The sequence below is a fragment of the Dipodomys spectabilis genome, unplaced genomic scaffold, assembly GCF_019054845.1.
Source record: "Dipodomys spectabilis isolate Male_0828 unplaced genomic scaffold, ASM1905484v1 ptg000046l, whole genome shotgun sequence".
Classification (NCBI taxonomy): domain Eukaryota; kingdom Metazoa; phylum Chordata; class Mammalia; order Rodentia; family Heteromyidae; genus Dipodomys; species Dipodomys spectabilis.
In genome coordinates this window covers 1,020,855-1,039,955 of record NW_024870723.1, presented here as the reverse complement: position 1 = coordinate 1,039,955, position 19,101 = coordinate 1,020,855, and the positions used below count along the sequence as shown (strand labels likewise).

Genomic DNA, 19,101 nt, shown 5'->3' with positions numbered 1-19,101 from the left:
TCTCATCTACCAAAAACCAGTCTTCTGTTACTCACTTCCCCCAGACAAAGGTACAATCAGATCCTGCACACTAGTACCAAGACCTTCTTCCTTGTGTTAGCACTATTTTGTATACAGTATCTCATTTGCAGTTTAAAGATATTTATTGTGGAGTTAATATTACTATTGCCACTTTACAGAAAAGAAAATTGAGAGATTGAAGCAATGTTATACATCCAATACCATAGCTACTAGATGACATCATAGAGTCCCTAAAAACATAAAGTTACACAGAAGGAGATGGATAGATAGATAGATAGATAGATAGATAGATAGATAGATAGATAGATAGATAGATAGATAGATAGATATTGGTACAGCTATGCCATTTTCTTGATCTACTCAACAATTGTAGCGCACCTGGACCATATCCATAACTTAGCTATGGTGAATAGTGCAGTAAGAAACATGAGTGTACAAGTGCCTTTACTGTATCCTGACATGTAATCTTTTGCATAATTGCCCAAGAATGGTATTGCTAGATCATAGGGTAGATTTATGTTTAATGTTTTAATCAAGATGCATTGTACTGGTAAGCTAGCATGTGGAATTGAAACCCCTTTGTACAACTACTTAAAGATACTAAAAAGTTAATATAAAATAAATAATAGAAAGACATAAGCAGAAAATAAATGTAAGGAAATACAAATGTCATTGGGAGAGAAAGGGATGACATTGTCCAAAAAGAAATGTACTCTTTACCTGACTTATGTAACTATAACATCTCTGTAGATCAATTTTATAATAGCAATAAGATTTCAAAAAAGAAACACAAATGCCAAACAATTAGCATAAGCTAAAATTGCAAGTCTGCATACTCTGAATTACAAGCAAGTAGCAGAGCCAAGATTTAATAGTCTTTAGCTGATTCTAGAGCAAATATATTTTTCCAATTTGGCATTTATCATTCTTTACAATCAGGATCTGTTTATACATCAGTCATATTTACTGCAAAGTGAGCTCATTGAGAACAAAACAGACCTGTCCATTATGGGTCTCTGAAACACCCCCACCACCTCCACTCTTGCTGGGGATACCCCATAGACTATTTACTCATTCAGTAATCTCTGTGAAATTCAAGAATTAATCATTTAACTGAATTAAAGTCAGGTGTGGTGGTACCTACCTATAATCCCAGAAGTCAGGAGGTGGAAGCAGGAAGATCAAAAATTTAAGGCCAGCCCTAGGCTACATAGTGAAACTATGTATCACACGGAAAAAAAAAAAAAGCAAAGAAAGGAAAGGAAGGAAGGAAGGAAAGAAGTTAATCTGCAGGGACAATTGCTGGATCCACTAACCTTGGTAACTGGGTGCCGTTTTGGCATCTTGCTAATAACTAAATGGTTAACTGTTTTTTGGTGTTGGCATTCAAACCCTCAGGGCTCAGAGGATCTTTGGTTTGAATTTTCTCCATTCTTTTAAGATCCAGGTTGTACTGGACTCATTCAAGTGTAGGGATCAGATGTCCTCAGAAAAAAAAAAAAATCCACACTTCAGGCTGTTTCCTGGCTCCTGGTTCTTCCTGACACATTCCAAGTAGGAATTTATGGAGGTTGGGAAGGACAAGGGGTGAAGAATTTCTAGAACATTTAAGAACACCCATGACTGACTGGGCACAATAAAATTCTCTTGTTTGTCAGCGAGAAAAGTTTGGTGCAAGCTGTCTCACACGTGACCAAAATGAAGTGGAGACAAATTCATCTGCATATTTTAAGCTGAAGAGGTCATGCTTGCCTCTGCAAACCTGGGATGTTGCACATTATACCTAGGTCAACAAGATAAATATACACTGTGAGCTACTCAATATGAAGTCATTACTAAGTCTGAAATGTGCCTCTCTAGCCAGTTGGGAGGGTTTTCTTTTATCTAAATTTAAAAAAAAATGACAGCTTTATTGTTTATTCTCCAGCTGTGACCAGGGAAAAATTTAAGCATGTTGATTCCTGCTTCTAGTGATGGTCTTTGTCCTGTGGCGAGATGTCTAAAAATAACCATAAGTGTATTCCATGCTGACTTCAAAAGGTTAGATACCAAATCACTCATGTAGGAAGATCTTGCTCCTGGGGTGCTAAAATCTGCCATCCTGTGACAAATCTCCCCAATATACCCATCCAATGGCCCTTACTTTGTACTTGGAAGCTACAGAGACAAGCAAAAGTCTACTTCCTTAAGAATTCTACCCAGTGACCTTGTCCCCCTTCCCTCCCCAACGTTGGCTTTCTCAGCTATAGGACTCACAAGCACAGGTCTACAGGCTTTCCTCCCAAAACCTTTCCTTACTGATCACTTCCTAGAAAGATAAGAATCATCAGGTACTTTCAAGGGAGCCTGATTCTTCGTGTCTCACTGGAATCTCCCAAACAACAATCTCAAGTACTTTTCCTTCAGTTTGACCTCACAGGAGATATAAGTTAGCCAGTTGTCTATGTGGAGACTATTTTGCATTCTTAAAAGTCATTATTTGCTCCCTAGTGTTCCCCCCCCCCCTCTGGAATAAATATTTCTATTCCACGTAAATGTATCATCACAAGGTTTACCTCGTCATCCATCAAAAATTGCTGCAGCTCTTGTGATCTAGGTCCAAGATACTGCTGAACTGTGGACTGGATTCCAAAGGAGAAATCCAATTCCAGCTTAAGGAAAAGGAGATGAGGCACAGATTGTTGCTAGGTTCTTTTCTCAGGAGTGCAACAATATGGCAGCTAGTGTTTACCTAGTGCTTACTCTGAGTTTGACACCAGTCTGTGTACTCTATCCACAGATCTTCCTCAATTCTATTGGTAATGGCTTTATAAATGGCATCAGGATAGGTAGTAGTTTGCCAAAGGTACAGATCCAAGGAATGGCATTTGAACCCAGATGTGTCCAATTGTAAAGTTTAGGCATTTTTCACAATACTGAAGGTCTGACAGGTCTCACGAGCTGTATGTGCCAGTGGGCTTTCCAGATTTGCCTTTCCTTCCTTTAAGCAATAGGGTATTTGGCTGTGTCTGCACACATTTCTTAAGTAAACACTGAAAACTCCCTACTCTGCCACGATCTTCTCATTATTACCCTACATGTTTTGTCCTGGCATCTCAGAAAACAGCTCTAGTGGCTTTTTAGATGGAAATCTAAGTCATTTAGCAACATATACAGACAAGTGTTAGGTAAAAGTCCATCCTAGAGTATTCCTTCCAAGCTTGGTCCATGGCCCTTCCTCAGCAAAGATTTTTTTTTAAGAGCTAATAGTGAATGAGAAAAGGGTAGGGGGAAAGAAGCACTTTGTGAAGGCAAAGAGAGTTAAAGCAAACATTCTAATAGAGCATGCAATCGATAAATAGTTGTCCACTAAACAAGTAAGATAGATGGCATTGGCTTTCAAGAAGAAAATGTACAAACTCTCCTTCATAATAATCTTCATCCAGTAGCTTTAGCTATATCACAGATGTGCGGGATAGTTATTAAGGAAATAAATTTGAATAAGAAAGCATTCTAAAAAGAGGGGTTTTTGTTACTTTGCTTTGTTTTCCCTAAACTATAGAGCAGATGACCTATATAGATATTGCTTAGACAGTTGGTTAGCTCTCAGTATAAGTACAGTAGGGATATGTATATAGAGACAACCTACTTAAATGCACAGCTAGAGGTCTCCAGAGCCCTATAGTTTTCCATGCCAATTCCCTCTCCAGATGTGGCAAGGTGGTGATCCTTCAGGATCAAATGGATGGCTTTGTAAGATCTTTGTCAGGAGAACACTGATGGCTCATACCTCCTAGTTACTCAGAAAGCTGAAATCGAAGGATCGCAGTTTGTCACGATGTGTACAGATCACTCACCCATGCATCTACAGCACAACTTTATTCAATATTAAAACTCCACCAAGTTTAGCCATGTCTTCCTATCCTCACTCCATGGTTTCCAAAGTCCCTTTGACATCTCACTTTTCCTCTGCTCATATAGGTGAATAACCACAAGACAGGTGAGTAGGACACTTTTGTAAAGTCAGAACTGTTTCATAGTATCCACACTTGTTCTCTGCACTGTTTTTATCTAATTTATCTCACTAACATCATGAGATTAGTGGATTCAGCAGAAATTCTATCCTTTCCAATAAGCCACATTCTTCTGACAATTCCTTTTTATACAAACCCCATAAGCAGTTCAATTCTATATCCATAATGTAGATCCTTTGCATTGTTTCTAACTCTGTTCCCTAAATATTCAATAGATGATTCCATTTTTCTTTTGAATTCTATTGTTAAGACCCTAAGGGTAAACACTTACTTATTTCTAACACCCACAGAACTCTCTAATGGAAAACTTGGTAGGAATTCTAGAAGTACTGTTCAACTGAAGGCCCATGGACACCCTCTCTGTTGCAGTGAGTCTTGGTTAAAACAGTGGGTTCAGGAGCATTTTGCCAGGCTCTTGTAAACCTGGACATTTGAAGGTTCTAGATACGAACCAAGGAGAAAGGAAATGAAGAGCAGAGACAGAAGCTCAGCTAGGATGAAAACCTAGTTTGCTTTTGATGCCTTTAATCTTGTTCTCTGCCTCTCACAACAGAAGAGAACCAGCAGATAGTGTTAATATTTTTTTGGTAGAATCAGTCATAAGAAACATTAGGACTTAAAGAATATCTACTCAAGACAATTCACAACAATATAATTCACTCAGAGGGCATGGCTGTTGTAAATATTGGAGGAAATCATAAATAAGTGATAAAACCTGGCAGTAGCATTATAATCTTCACTCTAAGTAAAATGTGGTGTGAGAAAAAGGAGGTCTATAACTTGCCCATGGACCCAAAGCTGGACCTGAGATGAAAGGGCAAGCCCATAGTGAAGCGACTAGCACAACCATGTTCCATGCAGCATTATTTACAACAACCAAGATATGGATCCAACCCAAATGCCCCTTAATGGACAAATGGATAAAGAAAATGTGGTATATATGCACAATGGAATTCTATGCTTCCATCAGAAAGAATGATATTGTACCATTCATAAGGACATGGAAAGACTTGAAGAAAATTCTATTAAGCATAGTAAGCCAGACCCAAAGAAACATAGGTTGCATGGTTTCCCTCATTTGTTGTAACTAAATGTGCCTACAAATCTACAAGTAAACATATTAGATGGTAAAAGACAAAAAAAATGTACTTGGACATTCATGATATTCCCACAGTGACACCAAAGAAGGCTATTCTTAGGAGAGGACAACAAAGGCTCACTTGCTACATGCATAGGACCATATAAAATGAACGCCAAGAAATTGAATCAAGAGGTTTTTGTTATTTGTTTGCTTTTTCCCCCTCTTTTTTCCCCCCTCTCCTTTGTCACTGTTTTTGCTTTCTGTACAGTTTTCTTGTAAGTTTTCTGTTTGGAGAGGATAAAGTGGGAGCACAGAAATGGTGGAAAAAAGGGTGAACAAACGCAGCAGTGCTACTCACTAGATACTATGTTGAAAATGAACTATTTAACTTGTAGGAGCATTGGGAGGGAAAAACTGGAAGAAAGTGAGTGGGGGTTGACATTGTTCAAAAAGAAATGCACTCATTACCTGACTTACGTCACTATAACCTTTCTGTATATCATATATATTTTTTTGAAGGCAGGCCTAGCTTACTCCAATGTTTTATACTTTTCTCTATCCTTCTTTTTCCCCTTATAGAAATTGCACAGTGAATGAAATCATTCCTTTAAGTTCACAAAATTCTTTTAGAGACCTATTTTGTATCCTCGTTGCAGTATATATAAAGGAACATCAAGAGGCTTCAAACAAAGGAAGTATAAAGGCAAATTGCCCTTGGAATTGTAAATATTCAAATTCCAGTAGTAGTAGATACTAATAAATCTGTTGTTTTCCTTTGTTTACTTGTAGAAAATTGTTCTCACAAGAAGACTGAGGACAACTGGTTTCTATTCCACTCAGGACTTAGAAATCCCAAATTCTGCTGAGAGTAAGACCTCCTAGAACTACAGAGACACCTAGTCAATCCCATTGCCATCATGGGATTCATGACTCGGCTACTGTCGGGCATTTTTCTAGTGTTGCTTGCCCTCCCTTCTGAAGGTGGGGTCCTGAAGAGAATCATCCGACACAAGCGACAGAGTGGGGTGAATGTCACCTTGCCAGAGGAGAATCAGCCAGTCGTGTTTAATCATGTCTATAACATCAAGCTACCCGTGGGGTCACAGTGTTCTGTAGATCTGGAATCAGCCAGTGGGGAAAAAGACCTGTTCACACCTTCAGAGTCCAGTGGAAGTTTCCAAGAACACACCGTGGATGGAGAGAATCAAATCGTGTTCACACATCGCATCAACATTCCCCGCCGGGCCTGCGGCTGTGCCGCTGCCCCAGACGTGAAGGATCTGCTGAACAGACTGGAGGAGCTAGAGGCCCTGGTGTCCTCCCTGAGAGAGCAGTGCACCATGGGAGCAGGCTGCTGTCTCCAACCTGTGGAAGGTAGGACCTGGGCACAGCCTGGGTAGATGGGAGAAATGATGGACACCATACAATCAGCCCACTTGTTTCCAATGTGGTTTCTTGGCAGACTCCCCTTGAAAGGTCTTCATTGGAAATCAAACAAAGAAAAATATTTAATGTCATGTAACTGTGGAGAATGTAGCCATCTCTTTCGTTCAGGGTGGCAAGTGCTTCTTGGAAGAATTGTTAGGCCTTTGAGAAATCTGCTTTATAAAATTCTAGTTGACTACAATTCCATGTTGCTAAAACATATTTACTACAAGATCTACTAGTTCCCCACCCCAGTATCTATGAGCATACCATAAAATTCCTGTCCCAAATTGGCATTCTGAATAAGACACTGGTATTGCCTCATCATCTCATTGCACAAATGGAGAAACTGTGGCTCAGAAAGGAGGGTACGTTTTTCACAGTTCTATAGTAAGGAGCTGACTTAGGTCTTAACATAGTGTTCCATGCTCATTAGTCTTACAAATGTACAATGCTGCTTGGGGTAGTATTGAATCTGTGGGAGTTGAAAAATGTTCTAGTGTAACAAACGTAACACTAAAGGTGGATGTAACACTAAAGGTGGTGGCAATAATGATGATGGTGATGATGGTGGTGGTGGTGGTAACCACCATCATGACTTAAGTCCTCTTGTCTACTAAGTATTACTATATTGTTATTTTTTTCCAACTACCCTTTAATATAATGTTTGATAGCCCTCTACAGTGCTAAGAATTGAGACAAGTTAACCAAATTGCACAAGACAATACCTAAACAAGGAGAGATGGAGATAGTGAATGCTCCTGTCTGCCTTCAGAACTCATCCTGTACTCTTAATCACATCTCTCCATGTGTATCCCATATTAGAGAATGTGGCTGCTCTAAAATTATATCTTCATCTTCAATTGCAGAAGGCAATAGACCTACAGGAATTTCAACAACAATTTCAAATAACAAACAACTGACGTTGTTTCAACAACTTCAAATCCCTAGTTCAACCACTCAGGACAAAACAAAACAAAACTACCAGAAAGTACACTGAGACCTAACTACCCAACCTGGAGAAAAGTGTAAGACATGTTCTGGGCTTCTAAGAAAAAGTTTTAAAGTTTTCTGCCAATTCCATGGCAAAATGAAGAGTAGGAGCTTTAATGTCAGAGTTGGCAGAAATAATTGTTTAGAGAAGCACTATCTGATTAAAATATGATGTGAACATACAAGTGATCTTAAATCTTCTAGTAATCTCATTTAAAAGTGAAAAGGAATAGGTAAAACTAATTTCGATCATCTATTGTATTTAACCCACGAGAACTAAAATATCCATTCTTTTTCAGACTAGAATCAATATAAAACTAGTTAAAGAGTGTTTTGTGGCTTATTTTTGTGCTAAATCTTTGAAATCTGATATACAGTATATATATATATATATATATATATGTATTATGCATATATATATTATGTTTACAGAATATCTCAGCTCAGATGGGCCACAATTTTCCATGTTTATCAGTCATGTGTGTCCAGCAGCCACATATTGGAAAGCACCTCTTAGATTCTCATTGTTCAAATTAGCTTAAAAAGAATATATATGTCATCCCTTCCCTCTGTCAGGAAGGAGATAACACACACTACAAATGTGTTTAGGTGCAGAGATATGAAAGTCACCGTACATCTTTCTCCTTGAGTTCCATGAACATCAGAGCAGTGACTCTTAAAACTTCAGCCAAGCTGCTGGGTATCTGTGGCTCAGGCCTTTCATCTTAGCTACTCAAACGGCTGAGATCTAGATGATCACAGTTCAGAGGCGGCAGGGGCAGAAAAATCCATGAAACTTCATCTCCTAAATAAATAACCAGCAAAACTTTAGGCTGGAGGAATGACTCAAGTGGTAGATCACCAGGCAAGCAAGCAAGCCAAGCAAATATGAGCCTTTAGTATTAGCTAGGGCAGTTAAAAGAATGTTTGAACTAAGCCACTACTCATATTCAAAAGGCAGGCCTGACCTGCCTTCCTCAGACTCCCCACTACTGCCTTCCAGAAGGTGAGAAGGGAAAAGACAAAACCTTAAAAGTTTTTGGAGGCAGAGTGAAAGCTGACTGAATTAGAAAGCCATTCCTTAGCTATGGGAAATTAGAAAGTCTGTTATCTTACAAATTCATACATTGACCTAAGCTAACCACCCCCCCCCAAAAAAAGAAAACAAAACACAAAACTTTGACAAAGCAGCTAATATCACATTGAACTTAGAAGTGAGCTTTCAATGTCCTTATTTAACCCTGCTCACTGTGTTCCCCCCAATACTCCCCCCACCACCAGGAAGTAGGCTATCAAGTCTTACTTGACTTAGGAAAGTCTAAATCCCACCCTAAATATACCATTGAGACAACACACAGAATTGAGTCCAGCTCACAGGTATTTCTTGGACACCTATTGGGAACTGATTGGGTACCAGGAAAGTAACAAATAGCCCTCACTTAATGCCTTACATAAGTCAGCGACTCAGTCACTGAAGTCTTGAGACCCCTAGGAGGGCTGGAAACACACGTGCCCGGAGGAAGATGGGTTTCTCGGCTCCCCACCTGCTATCACTCACTGGACACAAATCCCATCTGAGTTCGGGGCTGCTCCCGTCCGTCCGTGGGTCGGTCTGGAGAAGTCCCTCTGTCTAACGCCAGCTTCCCTTCCTCTTGTCTTTCCACCCGCCAGGCCGCCTGGACTCCAGGCCTCTCTGCAGCGGCCGGGGCAACTTCAGCACGGAAGGCTGCGGCTGTGTTTGCGAACCGGGCTGGAAAGGCCCCAACTGCTCGGAGCCCGAGTGTCCGGGCAACTGCAGCCTGCGCGGCCAGTGCCTGGACGGGCAGTGCGTGTGCGCCGCGGGCTTCGCGGGCGCCGACTGCAGCGAGCCGGCCTGTCCCTCCGACTGCAACGACCAGGGCCGCTGCGTGCAGGGCGCCTGCGTCTGCTTCGAGGGCTACACGGGGCCCGACTGCGGCCGGGAGGTCTGCCCGGGGCCCTGCAGCGAGGAGCACGGCACCTGCATGGACGGGCGGTGCGTGTGCCGGGAGGGCTTCGCGGGCGCCGACTGCCGCGAGCCCCTGTGCCTCCACGGCTGCCGCGGCCGCGGGCGCTGCGTGGAGAACGAGTGCGTGTGCGACGAGGGCTTCACGGGCGACGACTGCGGCGAGCTCATCTGCCCGCACGACTGCTTCGACCGCGGCCGCTGCCTCAACGGCACCTGCGACTGCGACGAGGGCTTCGCGGGCGAGGACTGCGGCCAGCTGGCCTGTCCCCACGACTGCCGCGGCCGGGGCCGCTGCCACGAGGGCCAGTGCGTGTGCGACGAGGGCTTCGCGGGCCCGGACTGCGGGGAGCGGCGCTGCCCGGCCGACTGCCACCACCGCGGCCGCTGCCTGGCCGGGCGCTGCGAGTGCGACGCGGGCTTCGCGGGGCCCGACTGCGGGGAGCGGCAGTGCCCGCGGGGCTGCGGCGGGCGCGGCCGCTGCGCCGACGGCCAGTGCGTGTGCGACGAGGGCTACACCGGCGAGGACTGCGGCCAGCGGCGCTGCCCCGGCGACTGCCACGGCCGCGGCCGCTGCGTCCAGGGCCGCTGCGTGTGCGAGCCGGGCTACCAGGGCTTCGACTGCGGCGACATGAGCTGCCCCGGCGACTGCCACGGGCGCGGCCGCTGCGTGAACGGCATGTGCGTCTGCGACGACGGCTTCACCGGCGAGGACTGCCGGGAGCGCCGGTGCCCCCGCGACTGCAGCCTCCGCGGCCGCTGCGTGGACGGCCGCTGCGAGTGCGAGCCCGGCTTCGCGGGCCCCGACTGCGCGCAGCTCGCCTGCCCCGCCGACTGCCACGGCCAGGGCCGCTGCGTGGACGGCCAGTGCGTCTGCCACGAGGGCTTCATGGGCCGAGACTGCCAGGAGCGCAGGTGTCCCAGCGACTGCCACGGCCAGGGCCGCTGCGTGGACGGCCGGTGCGCCTGCCACGAGGGCTTCGCGGGCCCCGACTGCGCGCAGCGCTCCTGCCCCAGTGACTGTCACGGCCTGGGGCAGTGTGTGTCCGGCCGCTGCATCTGCCAGGAGGGCTATGCCGGGGAGGACTGCTCCGAGGGTGAGTACGCGAGGCCCGCGGGCCCGCGGGCGAAGACTTCGGGCTGGCGCAGCCCACACACGGAATCAGGGTCAGGCTGCTCGTGCCCATAGCAGTGGCCTGCGTCTGGGTTACAACTCTGCGGGTGGAGCCCGAGAAGGGTGAATGAAGGGCGTACTGCTGACCCAGGAACCTCGGCCTGAAAGCAAGGGACTGATGGGTCTGAAAGATGAATCAGAGCCTGTTGATGGTGGCTGACTGCTGTCACCCTAGCTACTCAGGAGGCTGAGAGCTGAGAATCAGGGCTCCGAACCAGCTAGTGGGGCAAAAAAAAAAAAAAAAAAAGATTCTGAGATTCTAATCTCCCATGAACCAGCAAAAAGCCAGAGGGGAGATGTTGTACAAGTAGGTAGAACACTAGAAGCCATACAAGAATGTAAGGTCTTGAATCCAAGCCCCAGATCCCCCACAGAATTAAGTAAATGGATGAATGAATTGAAAGAAAGAATGGATGGATGGTTATGCCAGACTCCTCAGTGAAGTCTGCCTGTATTTTAGAGAAAGTGGTACCAGCTTTCAGGGCACACAGCTTTACACCTCTGCTGCTGACAGTAAAGAGACAGGTCAAGGGAAGCAAACCTAGATTCTACAAGACACACTGCTGACCTCAGATGTCCTTTCTTATTTCTGCCAGTGTCTCCTCCCAAAGACCTTATAGTGACCGAAGTGACCGAGGAAACTGTAAACCTGGCCTGGGACAATGAGATGCGGGTCACCGAATACCTTATCATGTACACGCCTACCCATGCGGATGGCCTGGAAATGCAGTTCCGTGTGCCTGGGGACCAGACATCTACCACCATCCGGGAGCTGGAGCCCGGTGTGGAGTATTTCATCCGTGTGTTTGCCATCCTGGAGAACAAGAGGAGCATCCCTGTCAGTGCCAGGGTGGCCACTTGTGAGTGGGCAGAGCCCCTCTGGGTGGGCTCATCTGGCTTTGTCCCCCCTTCCCTGTGCCTCCCCCCAGTCCATACTCCTTCAATCCTACCATTGTCCTATGTGTAGTTATTTTAATTTAGAACCTAGAACCTGACTTAAGTCCACTGAATATTTTCCTAAAGAAACTAATTTTCTACTTAATCTCCCTCTTTGCTTTCCTTGTGCCCTTTCAACATTGGCAGGTAACACTTAACCAAGTGTCTGCCATGCACCAGACTTCGTTTTCACTACTTCACAAATATTAACTCACTGTTAACTGCATGAACTGATGGGGAAACTGAGACTCTGTAGTACACCATCTCAACCAAAATACCACAGCTAATCAGCAGCAGAGATGGGACTTGAGCTTAAGCAGTCCAGGTGACATTCTAGAGAGCTCATTAGCTGGTTCTATTTTTTTTAAGCAGATAATGCTTAGGATTCAGATTGTTCTTTAAGTCTCAGTATCTGTATAATTCCCTTCATACCTGAAAAGCAAGTTATGGCTTGAAGATGGCCCTTAGTTGCTTAGCAATAACAACAGTGGCTGCCACTTCCCAAATCTGTGCTGCGTGACAGGAGCCAGGTCTCTGGTCTATGACAAAACACATCACTCAGTCCTCTTTGCATTCCCAGGCACGGCAGTCGCCTCCTTCTCTCTGACTCATGGCAATTTACAGGGCTTTCTCAAGGTCGCAATGTTAAGGATGGTGAAGCTTGCTGGGTGGCTCAGGCTTGGAATCCTAGCTACTCAGGAAGCTGAGAACTGTCAATCACAGTTAAAAGACACCCTGGATAGGAAAGTCTGTAAGACTCTAATCACCAATTAACCACCAAGAAAGGCTGGAAGTCACACTGTGACTCAAGGGATAGAGCACATGCCTTGAGCAAAATGAAGCCCAGGGACAGCACCCAAGCCCTGAGTTCAAGTCCCAGGACCAACAAACAGACACAGGCACACAGACAGACAGACAGACAGACAGACAGACAGACAGACAGACACACACACACACACACACACACACACACACACACACACATACACATACACACACATACACACAGAATGGTGAAGCTTAAGATTTTGGCCCAAGTCTGTCTGATTCCAAAATCTGGACTTAATTACAGTTAACCATGTAAAATTGCCAGTATCCTATTACATGGTTGGTCTTAATAGTTACTAGTTTTCAAGGAGCAAAATAGTAGACAGAATCCCAGAAGAGGAACTTCTAGAGAGAGGCCAGTTCTGATTATCAGCCCCTGGATGACAGGCATCCATCATGAGCTGATAATGAGTAGAATCAGGGCTGTGTGGCTCCCACCACAGATCTGCCCCCTCCTTACAGTATTGTTTGTGCTGTTTCTTATAGACTTGCCTGCACCTGAAGGCCTAAAATTCAAGTCCATCAAGGAGACATCAGTGGAAGTTGAGTGGGATCCTCTAGACATTGCTTTTGAAACATGGGAGATCATCTTCCGGAATATGGTGAGATACAGAGAACAGGTGCATTTGACCTCAAGGATCTGAAAGGGACTCAAAGGATTCTACAGACTCAAGTAACTCTGTCCTCAACTTTGGTGGGAAGACAAAGCTCCGGCATCTTGTAGTTTTGCATGTGCATTTTAAGTGATGTTGAGTGTTTCTCTGATTTTAGTAAGTTAGAAAGTGCAGGGTTTAGGACTGAGAACCTAGGCAAACAAGGTCCTCTCAAGTACACCTTGTACATTCCTAAATGTCTGCAAACACATGTTGGATCTGAGCAGCTGTTCCCCCAAGCCCAAAAGCATGGGAGAGGCCAGCAACCTTGTTTCTGGGTATAAATCCAAGCTCTGCTACCAACTAGTTACGTGATTTTAGGAAAATCACTCAACTTCTCAGGACTTCTCAGATGCCAGCCTCCTGGTCTCTCAAAAGAAAGGTTGAATTTACAGGTCATAATTCCTTTGGCACTCACTTTCAGGCATTGGACTTGTGTATAAGAGGGTAGGGTAGAGAGATCTACAAGAGACAGAAATGAACTTGAGAAACAAAATGTCTATCAACTCTGTATCCTCAGCACTCCAAATGCCAATCCAATTCATAGTGAACTACCTAGTGAATGAAATTGATGCAACAAGGAATGAAGCCCACAAATGAAAGTGGTACCACCTCTCTAACTCTAACCCTAGTGCTTCCTTCTATCTTGCAGAATAAAGAAGACGAGGGAGAGATCACCAAAAGCCTACGAAGGCCAGAGACTTCTTACCGGCAAACTGGTCTTGCCCCTGGGCAAGAGTATGAGATATCTTTGCACATTGTGAAGAACAACACCAGGGGTCCTGGCTTGAGGAGGGTGACGACAACCCGTGAGTATTACAATGATGGAACCAACTGTGCCTCAGTGTACCTTCTGGTGCATCTGTGTCAATGAGCTTCTGTTTATTATCAAGAAGGCTCCATGTTATAGCTCACACAACACATTTCTACGGGTTCATGATTTTGGATTGATGGGCTGTACTAGATGGGCTCATTGATACATCATGCATCTCCTTCCAGGGAAGAAGGGGAGAGGGAGGGCTTGCGGGTCTGGTATGACCTCAGCCAGATGGTAAGTTTCTGTTCCATATGGTCTCATCTTCACTAGACTAACTGGGACCTGTGCACTGGGCTATTGAGCAGGCCTCAAACCAGCAGTCCCACACTGCTGTCACACAAACACCAAGGTGAGCCCAAGTATAAGGGTTAGGGAAATAGGTCCATCTTTGATAATAGGAACTCAAAAGACACATTCCCAGGAGGTAGAGATGAAGGAGGATATGATTTAAACCACTATGATGTAAACTATCTACCCCATCATCTCATTTAAATCTAACACCCAGTCCTAAGGCAAGAAACAGGGCAAATATTCTTGCTATTATATTTGAAAAGTAGAAAGTAAGCCTGAGAAAATTAGAGTCATTTTGTTTTTACTTTTTAAAAAAATTATCTTTAAGTAGTTGTACAAAGAGTTTTTGATTTAACGTGTCATTTTATTAGTATACTGCCTCTTGGTCAGTGCTATCCCTTGGATCATTAAGAAGCAAAATCATCTTAATCCCTCATAGTTTGTACAGTCAGTGCTACAACTTTAAGCCAGGACAACTATTAGAACCTTACCTCCATTATCACCAGCACTCAACAGGCTACGTGGTTGTTCTTGTTGTTTTCAGAAAGTTGATTTCATGTATCAACAGAAATCTAAATAAGATTTCACTCAATATGAATGTTATCAAAACTTCTTAGAGTAGAATAAGCTTTAGCATAACTAGAACATTTGATAAGAAAAAAAAAGTATGAATTTGGAGTTGCTTTTCTAGGAAGAAATATTTGTCAAACAAAAAAGAAAGAAAGAACCTAATCTTGCATTGCCATTTAGGAAAACCTCCTTTTTTTTTTTTCAAGATTGCATATGTGCTAGTTCTCTAAGGAGTTGAATCTTCTTGGCAGGAGGTTGTTGGAAAAGTTAAATCTGTTGACTAATGACAAGAAAGAACAGCTTGCACTAAGACATTTGCACATTTTTGCCTAGCTCAGGGCCAATGCATAAGACTGGCTCTTTCATAGTAAGTGTTTTCCGTCATCCTGACAAAATCTCTCTGTGGTAGGTCGAAAGCAGGTACAGGCAGGAAAAAAAATCATTAGATCACCAGAAAAGCATAGAAAGGATCAAGCAAATGCTTACTCACCGAACAGAAAACACACCCAAAACACAAAGGACAATTCTTTTGCCTGCCCTTTTCTTTTTATTCCAAATGTAAGGAATGGCTATTTTCTTCTTATAGAAGAACAAACACCTCCAATGTTTGAATTTTCAGAGTTACGCAAATAGCAACTTGAAAGACATATACTAACCTATTCTTTTTAGTGATATACTAGACGTTTGTTCTTTCTCTCTGGTACCTTCCTAAGATCGTATTGTAGCTCTTTTTGATATGTAGAAATCGATGAAAGGCATTGCCATAGAAAAGAGAAACAACAAAGGCCTGGATCTCATCACTCCTCAGTTTAACTTCTATTTTCACTATTCACTAGCCTGGTGGAAAAGTCTTGATTATTTAAACCCCAGATCCAACATGCATTTACAGTACTTTCCTTGTGAGGTGGTTCTACAAATAGAAACATACATGACACAAAAAAGCCTGTTCTGGGGAGGAAAGGGATGGTAGGGGAAAAACAAAGGAGGGGGTAACAATGCTCAACAGGAAATGGACTCATTACCTTGCTCATGTAACTGTAACCCCTCTGTACAGTATCTACAATAAAAAAAATTATAAAATGATTTTTTTAAAAAGGCCTGTCCTGTTAGTATGCAACATTCAAGGGACCCCAAGCTAGGAGGATATCAGTGACCTTAGATGAACCCCGAACTCTGTAATGAAAAAGTTCCCAAAAAGGGAAGAAAAATGGTCTGACTTCTTACACACCAAGCAGGAGGATCATGACTCATTTGTAGCATCCTTCTCATTATAAGCTATCATCTGCAAGCTGAGACCAATACCTAGACTTCAAAAATTAAGACACTACAAGCATCATCACGATGTATGGTGAATTAGTTCTCTTCTTGCTCCTTGCACAAAGCTTACAACCTTCTATCAGACATTTATTTGACCAAAGCTGAAGACACAGACTTATTTTAGAAAGAAGAAACATCTTCCAAATACCAAGTAGTGACATGTTATCACATTCCTGTCTCTATGCTAGGGATCAAGAAGGGACAAAAATTCATTCTCTGAGTAATGAATGAATAAAAGTGAGTAAATGAATCAATGAGTGACCCTATCTGAATCACGTCAAACTGTGGAGAAATCTGTTACAGGATAGGGAGGAAAGCTGACTGTTAGCCAGCTCTTTCAGGACAGGAGCAGCCTTAGGGAGAGAGAATGGGTTTAGGTGATTGCACATGGCTAAAGGAGGCTTCGGGCTGGGAGATAAACTGTAAGAGAGATTTCCAGGGATGGATGGGAACATTTTGGACTGGGTAGGATGAGCTCAGGGAAAAGGGGAAAGGGAAAAAGGGAAAGGGAAAGAGACTAGAAAGTGACAAACTCCCTAGAAGTGTGCTCCCAGAAGTCTGAGCAGCCTGCTGCCAGAGCACTAAATACGAGTGGCTAGAGCAAGAATTGAGTTTAACAGTACAACAGGACAAGCCAAGATGCAGATATGAAGACAAGAAAGGACTGAAAGAACAATGAATTCTTTTCATCAAAAGGAACTTCCACACCCCATAGCAATAGACCACTGCCTCAAATCTCTGCTCCATTGTTCAAATGGAAAAGTTAGTAAGCACCCAGGAAAGTTTGGCCTAATTTTTAAAAGGAAGAGAGCAACTAGATCAATTTTGTTCAGAGGAGATATCCTCTATGTTCCCTTAACTAAACAGAGTATTAATGGTGATAATAACAACAAAATCTTTTATTATATAATAGGCCATGTCCCAGGCTCTATGCTAGATGGTTTCTTTGTGAGCATTATCTCCTTAATTAGAAAAAATATACACTCATGACATATCATAATCCCTACCTATAGCTTATCAACTAGGAAATCCAGGCTCCAAAAGATAAAATAAGAAGTCAGTATGTATTTTATTCATGGGTCTGCTCAGTCACTGGCTCTGGCCTTGATCTCTGAATCTGCTCTGTCCTCTGTCCCATCCAGGCCTGGACGCTCCCAGCCAGCTTGAGGTGAAAGACATCACAGACACCACAGCTCTAGTCACCTGGTTCAAGCCCCTGGCTGAGATTGACAGCATCGAGCTCTCCTATGGTGCCAAAGATATGCCCGGTGACCGCACTACCATTGACCTTACACATGACGAGAACCAGTATTCCATCGGAAACCTAAAGCCTGACACAGAATACGAGGTGTCCCTTGTCTCCCGCAGGGTAGACATGTCCAGCAACCCAGCCAAAGAGACCTTCACAACAGGTAACAGTCCTTTCCCTGTTAACAGGGATGGGAAAGGAAGATGGCAAGATTTCTACCCCACACCAAGTCAGATGTTTTCTGGACTCATTTTCATTGAAGACAGTATTTCCATTCCTTTCCATTTATTTTTTTTTTTAACTATTGCAATTGATTGTCTTTTCAAATAAAAGAAAAAAATCCCTATTGCCTTCCAAAATACCTTTTTAGTTTTTATATGTATGGAAGAAACTGGAAGGATAGTCTTAGATCAGTGTTCTGGTTAAAATCCAATTCAATTAAACATTAAATGTTTTAAAAACCAAGTTCCTTATGGCTTGTGCCTGTGATCTTGGCTACACGGGAGAAGGCTAAGATCCAGAACACTGTGACACAAAACCAGACTAGGCAGAAAAGTCTAGGAGACTCTTCAAAATAAACAACAAAAAGCTTGGCTGGAGGCATAGCTACAATGGTAGAATACTAGCCACACAAGCTCAAAACCCTGAGTTCAAATCTCAATACCACCAAATAATATACATGGTGACAAAGCTCCCAGCCTCTTAGCCCATGGCATTACTTTTAAAAGTATGAAAGTAGCAATTGTTTATCCAAGAAATACTTTGCAAGAGTTCTGTGAGTTCCGTATAAGTTATTAGAAATACAGTGATGAAGCACAGATACTAGGTCTTACACTCCTGACCTTATTTAAATTGTCTCTTAAGTAAAACTGAGAAAAACACAAGTGATTAAAATGTCACACACATCAGTAATTGGAGAACTGCCAAATGTATAGTATTCGTTGAGATTTGTGGTCAGCCACAGACACAGGTCTTGTCATTCCTTTCCAATGGCAGGTGCCTTCTGTCAAAGGCTCCTGTTCTCCTAGCATCTGCCAAAGTCAGTTCACATGTTCCTTGTTATACACAGGCCTGGATGCTCCCCGGAATCTCCGACGCGTCTCCCAGACAGACAACAGTATCACCTTGGAATGGAGGAATGTCAAGGCAGCCATTGACAACTACAGAATTAAGTATGCACCCATCTCTGGAGGTGACCATGCAGAAGTTGATGTCCCAAAGAGTCAACAAGCCACAACCAAAACCACACTCATGGGTGAGCCCTATTTGCACAGTCAGGTGTTCCTAGGGGCCCTCAGAGGACAGGGATCTGCTCCTACATGTCCCCCATTTTAGAGTGACCCACAGGGAAGTAAGCCTAGTTCCTAGGAATTTCTCTCACTTGGACCACAAGCAATATAACACCACATTCTAGACACTGAGAAATCACAGTGTGCAGAGACCAGTCCAGAGCTGCCAGTAGGGATCGTCCAAAAGCCTTTCTACTTCCAGCCTCCTCTCACCCTGCACATCCTCTCATAGGTCTGAGGCCAGGAACTGAATATGGGATTGGCGTTTCTGCTGTGAAGGAGGACAAGGAGAGCAATCCAGCAACCATCAATGCAGCTACAGGTGAGGCACACCTGGAATTCCCATGATGACCACACTGGTTTTTATCACACCTGTAGGGCTGTGAGGCCAGCCCTGCGGTGGAGATGCAAACTCATCCACACGGATGCTTCCACAGCCACTTCCCTCCATCCCTCTCTG

The 19,101-nt window shown here is 43.8% G+C and overlaps 1 protein-coding gene across 2 annotated transcripts in view; it reads left to right on the top strand.

Annotated features, from left to right (window-relative positions):
- The window catches only part of Tnc (tenascin C), an 83,161-nt gene that overhangs the window by 16,395 nt on the left and 47,665 nt on the right, over window positions 1–19,101 (top strand). For both annotated transcript variants that reach the window (XM_042678754.1, XM_042678755.1), the window contains exons 2-9: window positions 5,905–6,489; window positions 9,205–10,614; window positions 11,288–11,551; window positions 12,942–13,057; window positions 13,761–13,917; window positions 17,246–17,515; window positions 18,422–18,607; window positions 18,874–18,963. In XM_042678754.1, coding sequence (XP_042534688.1) covers window positions 6,033–6,489; window positions 9,205–10,614; window positions 11,288–11,551; window positions 12,942–13,057; window positions 13,761–13,917; window positions 17,246–17,515; window positions 18,422–18,607; window positions 18,874–18,963 — 2,950 coding nt within the window. In that variant the 5' untranslated portion in view covers window positions 5,905–6,032. The remainder of the gene's footprint in view (window positions 1–5,904; window positions 6,490–9,204; window positions 10,615–11,287; window positions 11,552–12,941; window positions 13,058–13,760; window positions 13,918–17,245; window positions 17,516–18,421; window positions 18,608–18,873; window positions 18,964–19,101) is intronic.